The sequence below is a fragment of the Cervus elaphus genome, chromosome 12 (genome assembly GCF_910594005.1).
Source record: "Cervus elaphus chromosome 12, mCerEla1.1, whole genome shotgun sequence".
Lineage (NCBI taxonomy): Eukaryota > Metazoa > Chordata > Mammalia > Artiodactyla > Cervidae > Cervus > Cervus elaphus.
In genome coordinates this window covers 16,656,832-16,668,080 of record NC_057826.1, presented here as the reverse complement: position 1 = coordinate 16,668,080, position 11,249 = coordinate 16,656,832, and the positions used below count along the sequence as shown (strand labels likewise).

The 11,249-nt window shown below is 41.3% G+C and overlaps 1 protein-coding gene across 2 annotated transcripts in view; it reads left to right on the top strand.

The window, feature by feature from the left end:
• Nucleotides 1–97: 97 nt before the first annotated feature.
• The window catches only part of YLPM1 (YLP motif containing 1), a 62,552-nt gene continuing 51,400 nt past the window's right edge, over nt 98–11,249 (top strand). Inside the window, exons 1-2 of one of the 2 annotated variants that reach the window (XM_043920748.1) lie at nt 98–1,125; nt 10,269–10,505. In XM_043920748.1, coding sequence (XP_043776683.1) covers nt 250–1,125; nt 10,269–10,505 — 1,113 coding nt within the window. In that variant the 5' untranslated portion in view covers nt 98–249. The remainder of the gene's footprint in view (nt 1,126–10,268; nt 10,506–11,249) is intronic. The other variant, XM_043920747.1, reaches the window with a different exon arrangement.

Sequence of the window (11,249 nt, the reverse complement as noted above, 5' to 3'; positions counted from 1 at the left end):
CTATCTCGCCTTTGTTCTCCGCTCTGTGGCCACTGCGCAGGCGTAGTCGCGGTCGTACGTCCCCCCAACCTTCCCGGTCGCGGGCCCAGCTCGGTAGCGCCGGCGCACTGGCGCGCTCGGTTTACACGCTCCGGGGCCTGTAGGCGCCGCGAGTTCCGGCTGTCGCCGCCGCCGCCGCCGCAGCTCCTGGAGGGTCGGTTGCGACGAGTAACGGCGCCGGGACGAGCGCCGCGCCCTCCTTCTCCCGATATGTACCCGAATTGGGGCCGCTATGGCGGGAGCAGCCACTACCCGCCGCCGCCGCCGGTCCCGCCGCCGCCTCCGGTGGCGCTTCCTGAGGCCTCGCCGGGGCCCGGGTACTCGAGCTCGACGACTCCCGCCGCTCCCTCCTCCTCCGGCTTCATGAGCTTCCGCGAGCAGCACTTGGCTCAGCTCCAGCAGCTGCAGCAGATGCACCAGAAGCAGATGCAGTGCGTGCTGCAGCCCCATCACCTCCCGCCGCCCCCGCTGCCGCCCCCGCCGGGGATGCCGGGGGGCGGCTACGGGGACTGGCAGCCGCCGCCGCCGCCGATGCCCCCGCCGCCCGGGCCGGCCCTCAGCTATCAGAAGCAGCAGCAGTACAAACATCAGATGCTCCACCACCAACGAGACGGGCCTCCTGGTTTGGTTCCCATGGAGCTGGATTCCCCCCCGGAGTCGCCCCCGGTGCCGCCGGGGTCCTACATGCCTCCGTCTCAGTCCTACCTGCCCCCGCCTCAGCCGCCGCCCTCGTACTACCCTCCGGCCTCATCTCAGCCCTACTTGCCCCCCGCCCAGCCGTCCCCTTCCCAGTCCCCACCGTCCCAGTCCTACCTGGCGCCCACCCCGTCCTACTCCTCCTCTTCGTCCTCCTCGCAGTCCTACATGAGCCATTCGCAGTCCTATTTGCCCTCTTCTCAGGCATCTCCTTCCCGCCCTTCCCAAGGCCATTCTAAACCCCAGCTGCTGGCCCCGCCACCGCCGTCCGCCCCTCCTGGGAATAAGACAACTGTCCAGCAAGAACCTTTGGAGAGTGGGGCCAAGAACAAGAGCGCTGAACAGCAGCAAGCTGCCCCTGAGCCAGACCCCTCTACGATGACTCCACAGGTAAGAAAACTCCTGCCCAGAGTTGAGTCTTTCACCTAGAGGGCCCTAAGTGAGCTGGCCCTGGGAGCAATACCTAGTGCTTGGCCTGATTCCCTCCCCCCTCCCCCAACAATAACGAGCAAATCTACACTCCAAAGGATTTCACAAAAGTCAGGGATCTGACACCCCAGCTTTTTAATCCGCTAAACGTGGGTTATTAGAAGAACAGTGTTTGAGGATTTCTAAACACCAGAGTAATTGGGTGGATCAAGAGTTAGTTCCCAGATGCATTCTTTGATTTCCTTTAACCAGCCTTTTAGGTTTTGTTGCTGTTGCAAAGGGCCTCCCCCCCCCCCACACCTCGCCGAATCGTAACTTACAATTGTATTTGAGAGGCAGCGTAAAAAAAAGGAGCTTCTCAAAGGGCTGACACTTGAAATGAATATAAATCTTATGACCAGTTAGCTCCTTTAAAAGAAAGTTAAGGGCCACTAATAGCTGTCAATTTCCTGAGTTAATCTCAGCAAATGAAGGATGGGAATCTTGTTCTAATCAGGAACATCCTAATTGTGTTCTTAGATATATATGCCATACCTAGGGAAGTCTACATATTTGACCTTTTTGGGAGTCTATTGGTCATTTCAGGAATTGACCCCATACCTCTCTTTTCTCACATCACTTAAAGATAGTTTTAAGACATGACCAATTTGCTGGATTGCATTATTGTTACCATTTACTCCAGAGTAACAGCCTTGGAATTTGGCCAAGTTGTAAAAAAAAAAAAAGTTTTCATGACATCTCTCCATTCTTGAGAGAGCTCTTCTCAACTTCTGTTGGAAGTGATGCTTCCATGTCAAAGATTGATAGAGTAGCAGTAATAAATGAATTCATTTCTTAAGAAAGAAGATGAAGTGGAAGAAATCATTTGTTTTGATTTCTTAAAATAGACACTTTTAGCAATTCCTAATCTACCTAGATTCCCTAATGAAAAGAGAATCTTTTAATCTACAAACTCAGATTTGCATATAAAAGATTTCCGAAAGATGGGAATGCAGCACTCTAGTTTTACAGTGGTTTGGCATTAGAAATTAAGAAAAGAAATGGAGTTGTTTTAAGTAAGTAATATGTTGTGCTTGGCACATCATCAGGAGAAAACAGCTGAGATGCTGGGGTAAAACATTAGAGTGAGAGATTCTGTTAGCTTACACCAAATTAGTACCATCCCATCAGGTTGTTTCCTCAGATTCCTCTATTATAGAGACAGAATTTCTCCCCCTTTACCACCCCTCTCTGAAATTTCCAGTTTTTTTTTGTTTTTTTTTGGTGGTTGTTGTTTTTGCCAACCATTCTCAGAGTTAGTCCAAGCCAAAATATGACATTTATATTCTCATCTCTACTAGACTTTTTCTGGCTTTTAGAGAGACAAATGAATTGGGGGTTTTTTGGTAGTGGTGGGGGGCGGATCAAGCCAGTCCTTAATATAAACATGAACACTGCTTTTCTGCTTTTGTACCCTTGTCTGTGGTGAACATCTTTAGTGCTTTGACTATTCAGTGCCTCAAATTCTTTGATGACAGCCAGAAAGAAAGTGGTGGAAGATGAGGTTTGAGAGGTGTGAATGGATCAGAACAAGAAGGCCCTTGCTAAGCCTCTTAAGGTGGTTTTTTTTTTAAACCTCTCTCTAGAATTTGTCCCAACTTCTTCAACCCTCTGATATCAGCTGTCTATGAAGCCATGCCTCAGCTTACCCATGTGATTTGGTTCTGTTCTGTTCAAATTATAAGTCCTTTGCAGAAAGAGACTGTCTAACCTTTTTTTAAAAAATTTTTGTTGTTTTTTTATTTTTATTTTTTAATTTTTATTTTTAATTGAAGGATAATTGCTTTATAATGTTGTGTTGGTTTCTGCCATACAGTCATGTGTATCAGCCATAAGTATAGATATGTCCCCTCCCTCTTGAAATTCCCTCCACTCCCCACCCCAACCCATCCCTCTAGGTTGTTACAGAGCACTGGGTTGAGCTTCCTGTGTTACACAGTAACTTACTGCTAGCTGTCTGTTTTACATATGATAATGTGTGTATGATAAAGTGTGCTACTCTCTCAATTTGTCCCACCCTCTCCTTCCCCCTGTGTCCCAAAGTCTCTTCTCTATGTTCACCTTTTTATCCCCTGTAGCACCTAGGACAGTGCCTTGCAAACTGTCGGCTTCCCACAAAGATGTGTTGAGTAAGATACAAGAGTTTTCATGTTCTAGACTTAGGATACTTTGGTTTATTAGATAACAAACATCTTCTTCATGACAGTGCCAATCTCTGACAATTAACCCTTCTTTGTTGATTCATAGTTTGTTTTTGGAGTATGTCATTAAAAATGTTTTTATGGTGAAAGATTTAAAATATGCACAAAAGTAGAGAAAATACTATGATTCCCCCCCATACCCATCACTCAGATTCAACAAGTATCAAGATTTTGCCATATATGCTTTACCTAGGCCTTTATTGTGGTTCTTGCTTGAAATATTTTTACGTGACTCTTAGATCTCATGTCATTTCATTCCTGCACTTTTAATTAATTGACATCTTTTTTTTTAAAGGACTTTTTTCTAAGGTAAACACACATTATAACACCTGACAAAATTAACAGGTTTCTATCTATCATCTAATACCTGACCTATTTACATTTCCCCTATTATCTCATCATACTAATCAAAATAATTCCTTGGATTTATCCATGTTAAAATCCCCAACTGGACTCAATAATGTTTTGAGGGCTTGTTCCAATTGGGATTCAGTTGAGGCATTTTGGGCAGAATAATTTTGTTGTAGCGCTGTATTGTGCATTGCAGGATGTTTAGCAGCCTCTCCCTGCTAGATGCCAGTAGCAGCACCTGGTTGTGAAAACCAAAAATATTCTGGATGTTGCCAAATATCCTGGGGGCAAAATCACTCTCCCTTAAGAACACCTGATTCAGGTCAGTCTCTCCTAGTCTCTCTTTCTGCTCCTGCCATTGATCTTGATGAAAAATCTATGTTGGTTGTCCTAGAGAATGTCCCACGTTCTGAATTTGTCTGTTGTCTCATAGTGGTGTTTGGCTGGTTCCTTTCTCTCTCCCATGCGTTTTGTAAACTAGACATTAATGATGAAACCCTCTTAGGTTTAAGTTCACCTTTTGGCAAGGGGATTTTGTAACTAGGGAGCACTGTGTACTTCTTTGGCATCCCATCAGGAGACACTCAATACCTGATTGTCCCATAGTGGTGCCAAGATTGCTTAGGGCGTGACAGTCCGTTCCTCCGCTGTAAAGCTTCCCGTAAATACTGCATCTAATGTTTCATCTAGTGCTTCATCCATTGATGGTCTTTGAGTAAATCATTTCTTAATTAGAGGTTACAATGTGGTGATTTTTTTCTGCCATTTCTTCTACATTTACCATCAGGCATTTCATAAAGAAAAACTTTATCACTCATAAACTAGGGCTATTTGATTGGAAATGCAGTTAGTATATAAAGGATAAATGCTTGATAGTCTTCCATGTAATTTCTAGTTTTCATCGTAAAGTGTTGATTTAATGGAATATGATTTTTGAAGAATTAACTTTTCTCTGAGTTTAATGAAGTAGCTAGGTAAAATGCATACTAGTCTTTTATTTTTTCATGAATTGTAATTTATTTTTTTATTCTCAAAACTTAGGTAAAGTTGTTGACTTTGATTAGAGTTTTTAGTCATTATTTAATATTCAAATATTTGTTAACAACTGTGTGCCAAGAACTGCGCTTAGTACTGGAGATGAGATGGTGATCAAAATAGGCAAGGTACCTCCTCTCATTGGATTTGTTCCAATGGGAGAAAAAGACATTTAAAAAGTAATTAAGAGAAGTATAAAGTGCTGAGGAATTATAAAATAGAGAATGTCACTAGACAGTGCCATAGGAATAGGAAAAGGTGAGCTTTTTTAAGTTCACCATTGTAGTCACAGTGCCTTGCTAGGGTCTAACACATAGTAGGTGAATAATAAATATTTTTCGAATGATTGAATATAGCCAGGAGCTCTAACCTCATTGAAGAGATCTCCCTTTACAAGTAGTATTTAAATGAAATCTGAAGAAGGGTTAGGAAATAACCAGATAGGAGTTCAAAGAATTAAGTTCAGTAAGGTTGACTGAAAGGTCAAGGTGAGACTTCATCTTAAGGGTAGTAGAAGCCATTGAAGGGTTTTATATGGGCATTGTGCCAGATTGGCCTTTTGAAAGTTCATTCTGCTTTGGGGAGAGTGGAGTCGAAAAGAACAAGAGTGATCTAGAGAGTGCTCCAGGCAGGAGTTAACAGTGGCTTGGACTTGGATGGTGATGGAAAAGATGGAGAGAAGTGGAAAGACTGGAGAAATATTTAGGTGCTAGAATCCAATTGGAGATTGAGTAGTAGTGGAGAGGGTGGCATCAGGGATGCTTGCTGGGTTTCTGAGATAGGAAACTGGGTGGATGATGGTTCCATATACTAATAGCCTACAGGAAAGGGAACAGCAGGTCTGGGGATGAAAAGAAAGTGATGAGTTTAAGTTTTAGATTTACTGAGTTTAAGATCCTTGAGATAAAAGATTCCAAATGGAGATGTCCAGTTGGAAGTTAGGTATGGGTTTGGATTCTAGGAGCCAGATCTGAGAGACGTGATGGACTTGTGAGTCATCAGCATAAAAATGATATTTGAAGGCACAGAAATGGATGAGGTCTCCTGAGGAGTGTGTTTAGAGCAAGAATCAAGTTTAAAGGACATTGAGCCTAGCCCTGCAGAACCGCAGTATCTAAGGGAACCACTAGGAAGAGAGGCCGAATAAATAGATGGAAAATCAGGACAGCGAAGTGCCACAGAAGTGAGAGGAAGACTGTTTCTAGGAGGAGAGAGTGGTCAACTGTGTCACTGCTGAGAGGTCAAGCAAGATGAAGACCATGAGTTATCTTTTGCATTTACTGACACGTAGATTATTGTTGACCTTGGCAGGAGCAGTTTCATAGTGACTGAAGCCATATTGCATTGATTTGAGGAGTGATGGAAGGTGAGGAAATGGGGATGGTGAGTATAGACAACTCTTTCAAGAAGTTTGACTGAAGGAGAGAGAGAATGTGGGCAGGAGCTGGAGGAAGAGGAAAGTAAAGGAGTTTTTTGTTTTTTCCCTAAAATGGGATAAAGATTATCTGGTGACATTAATTCCTGAAATAGAGTGGGAACTTTAAAAATACTGTAAATAAATATATTTTAAGTGAATTTTTCAAATGGAAATCCGTTTCATCATTTTACCAAGTCTTCTCTCCCCAAACCACTTGCTTTAGGATATGGCATTGAATATTTAGTGTTACAGGCATTTATCCTAATCAACCTGGATAGGAAAGGCAACTTTTCAGAATTAATCTTTAAAGCATCACATAGATATACACATATATTCATTCATTCTCTCTCTGTTCCTCCTCCTTTATATTTCCCTACTTGGAGAATCACTCAGTACCTGGTTCCTTACTGTACTGGTAGCAAGTAGTCAGTGAGTACTTGCTGAATTAATTAGCATCTTTTTGGTAATGGTATTTGTGATGAATACATCCTTACTTTTGAACTCCATTCAGTCTCTTTTTGAATGTGACATGTACTTTGTTTTTCCTCTACGAATGACCTAACATCCTATATGAAATGAAGTTGTCTGATACAATGGGATATTCAGAAGAACTGGCTACTATTTCAGCTTCATTATCAAGTCCAGGCACGTTTTTATTCGTTTCTAAAATAGAGATAAAGCAAGCAGCCTTCTCTGGGATCACTGAGGACATTTCTGAATGATTTCATCATCATTCATTTGTAGAGCTTTAAAGATGTGCCAGAACCTTGTCCTGGGATTGAATTAGAACTGGGTTCTGCTTATTGGGTTCATATTAAATGGAAATAGACCTGCAGTGCATGCTATCCATAAACCAACAAGTACTTGAGTTCCTAACAAGGTTCTTAATCTTAGACTAGGTCTAAGACAAAGATAGAAAGCATGAAAATAAGGTTGGTGCAGATTGATAAAGAATCTAGACCTGAAGAATCTTCATATCTATAGCCACTGGCTTCTAGTTTTAGGAAAGATGGCTTGCATCTTTGTATCTTTTGGTAATGCTTTCAAAGCAACTTTAAAAAGGGAAACTTTTAGCTTCTACTTGAAAGAGTTTATTAATTTTTTAAAGCTAAAAGATAAGTGTTTTTCAGTATTTTCATAGAATAATGGAAGAAAGTTAAAAATGTTTTAATACCACATTATTGTTGACTGTCATAGCAGTGTGATTTTTTTTTTTTTCATGTTGGATAGTAAAAGTAATTACATTCCAGGAGCTGATGATTATGTGTATGATAATCAAAAAGAAAAAAAATCTAGTTGTGACCCAAACTTCAAGATGAAGTTAGTGAGATGGCATTTATTCTTCTAATGGATTGCAGCAAGTTTCAGGTCACAGAAATTAGTAGCCTAGAAGAGCAGTGTTTAGCTGCTCAGCGGTCGCTTACTGACTTTCTACCGTGTACTCCAGCAGTGTGCTTAAATGCCAGGTAGGATACGAGAAAAGCACGAGACATCTCTCTCCCAAGAAAATTACATTCTGTGATGGAAAAAACAGATAACAAAACAGTATGTTTAGTGAGAAAAGAATATAATGTATATTTGTGTGTGGAAAATTAGGATATACAATAAAATAATAACAATATAGGAAATTCTGGTTATCCAAAGATAATGAATCCCAGTGAATTCAAGTAACATGAATCCGTTTAACACAGAACCAAAAGTTTATTGTAAAAAGTAAAAACCCTTGATTTGGGACACAGTCTTGAAAAATAAAGCTCAAAAATTGTAAAGAATAGCTGAATCTTAAGAGTTTATAAAGAACAAAGTGTAGATCAGGTTTCTGTACTGTAATTTTTGTGGCAAAATTGTATGACAGCACTATACTGTCGTCATTTGTTTTTGGCTATGTTGAAAAAATATTTTAGGGATTTATACATTTTTCTAGGGACTTTTTTTCAACCTTTGATGTTCATACTCTTGCAGTTCCTGTTATAAGAATTCTTTCTGGTTGTTAACTGGTAGTACTGCTCCATCCTCCCCTCCAATATCATTTTCATAAAATCCTGCATCTTTATAATTGTAATAGAAGTATATGCTGTTGTTAATTATAGAAGTATATAGGGCAGTTCATTAGTGAATATTTTAGTGTTATGACAGCTTTTTTTCCCCTTATACAACCTTGTAACCATGGGGAATTATATAACACTGGGAAAATGAAGATCCTGTAGTTATTTCTGAGTGCTGAGTTTTTAAAGTTGATTTTAATTATTGTTTGTTTACTTATTTGTAGTTGAGTCTCTTTATTTGAGATGTTTTATGTTTTATTAAGTTTTCAAGAACACTGAATTAGTGAAATCTGAACCATTGCTCCTAGTTGGGAAATACAGGGTTAGGTGTCTGTGGGCCTTTGGTCACGTGGTTGATTCCATCAACCAATCAGTACATAATTTTGTTTCATATGTGTTTCTGTTTAGACACCGTGTTTAACGTATACTGTTGGTTCACGAACATTGAACTCAGCAGCCGACAGCACTATAGCACACGCCTGATGGAAGCTTATCCAGGACAGATGCATTTTCTCCATAAGGCACACCACAGTCTTCTTGCACTTAGGACAGTAGACAGCAGTTCAGCGCTGTGCTTGGTGGTGGGGGGGGGGGGGGGTGCATTTTAAATAGGAAAATCCTCAACAAAAAGTACAGAAATATGAAAAATGTGGCTTTAAAGAGACCTTGAAAAGAACACTCATTTACAGTACAAGAGCTCAACAAAAAGGCCAAGCATGGCCATTTTCTGCCTCAGCTGGGAACATGCAGTTCAGGTAACTCAAATTTTTTGCCCATCTCTGAGTGTCCACAAGTGATTGTGAAAGTTCCCTGAGCATTGATTTTGGAGTTAGGGATAAATTTTAGCAAATAGGCAATTCACAAATATAGAATCCATGAGTAATGAGGATAGACTGTATCTTCTAATTTTTTTCCACATTACACTTATTGTTGTAGTTTTTAGAAAGTGGAAGCATGAAATAAGCATACAGAAAATCAAATTACAGTAATATTTGGCAGACAGAGTGAAACTTTTGCAATACATAGAAAGCATTCTGAAACAATGTATCCCTTGGTGTGGCAAGATTAATGATACCGGGCTCCGCTGGTGGCTCAGTGGTGAAGAATCTGCCTGCCAGTGCAGGGGCCACAGCTTCAGTCCCTGGTCTGGCGAGGTCCCACGTGTCACGGAGCCGCTGAGCCCGTGTGCCGCAGCTGTTGAGACTGCTCTAGAGCGCGGGAGCCACGGCTCCTGAGCCCCTGTGCTTCAGCTACGAGAGCCTGTGCTCCACAGGCGGAGAAGTCACCACGGCGAGCGGTCCACGCCCTGCAGCTGGAGGAAAGCCTGCTTAGCCACACAGACCCAGCACAGCCAAAAATAAGGAAATAAAGTTAAAAGAGAAAGATTAATGATACAGCAGGGGCTTAAAAGAGGGAAGGACAATGCCAAAGAGAAGACTGAGAAAGGAGGTAGGACTGTTGGTTATATTCGTTAATCATGAGACCGCTATGGATAAAACTTAACAAACTAAAAGGCAAGTTAAAAACAAGTAGCTGTGAATACTGGAAGGATTTACTCTGGTCATTTAGAGAAAGACTGCTTTCACCTCCAAAAGCGTGTTTGTTTGTTTTTTAAGACAGTAGAGAAGTATATTGAATTAATATATATGGTTTAACTTCAGTTCAGTTCAATCGCTCAGTCATGTCCGACTCTCTGCAACCCCATGAGGCATGCCAGGCCTCCCTGTCCATCACCAACTCCCGGAGTTTACCCAAACTCACGTCCATTGAGTCGGTGATGCCATCCAACCGTCTCATCCTCTGTCGTCCCCTTTTCCTGGTTTAACTTAATTATATACATTTGGGGGGGAAATGGAAAGATCTTGTTTATTTGCCTTTCTCAGTTCAGCTTTACCTTTTATTATGTATAAGTACGTGAACACAGACACAGATGTAGCTCTCTGTCAAAACCAAATTGCAGATATATAGGATTGTCAACTAAAATTCTTAAGAAAAAAAAAATGGTTTCTCTTGTAGGAACAGCAGCAGTATTGGTATCGACAGCACCTGCTTAGTTTGCAGCAGAGGACGAAAGTGCATTTGCCAGGACACAAAAAGGGTCCTATTGTAGCAAAGGACGCAGCTGAGCCAGTGAAAGAAGAAGTTACTGTACCTGCCACCAGCCAAGTACCAGAACCCCCTGCATCTGAGGAGCCCCCATTACCACCCACTAATGAAGATGTAGCACCTCCTCTCCCACCTGAGGAGCCCCAGGTAACCATGAAATTAATTACTTGGTATTTTTAAATTGTTCAGCTTTTTTTCTGATTCATATATATGTAGGTATGTATGTCTGTATATATACCTTTGTTTTAAATGGATATATTTTTTTCATTTTTTTTTTTAAGTTGATGTAAAATTTCTTCTGTCGAATAATCAGATGTATGCAAGGGATTTAGAAAAGAACATTTTTTTCATGGTTTAAGTGAAATTGAAGAATTAGACACTCTTCTGAATTGAGCATCTAAGCACTAAAGGGATGCCAGGGTGGATGTTTTTATGTTGACAGCACAGGCAATAATTTAAGAGATTCAGCTTTATTGTCAAACTGCCTGGGCTGTAGTCCAGGCACTGCTTCTTACTGGTGGTGACTCTGAGCAAGTTAGTTCACCATTCTATGCTTCAATATCCTCATCTACAAAATGGGCATATTTAAATTGTAGCTTTTTTTGGAGCCAGTGAAGCATTAAATGTGAGTGATAATCCGTGAAGCTTAACCTACTGACTGGCACATGGAAAGTCCTCACATTGGTCCAAAGGTCATTGTTCTCCCAAGAGCCTTATGTGGAAACATTAATGAAACATAATGATTACACTGTAGTCAGCTGGTGAAAAGTGACTAATGGTGAAAAAGAGGTTTCTCATATAGTGGAAAGGACACTAACCGTGGATCACTTTCTGCTGGGGAAATGGTTATCCTGTTTAGGAACAGTGAGGTGATTATTCTAGCAAAGACTG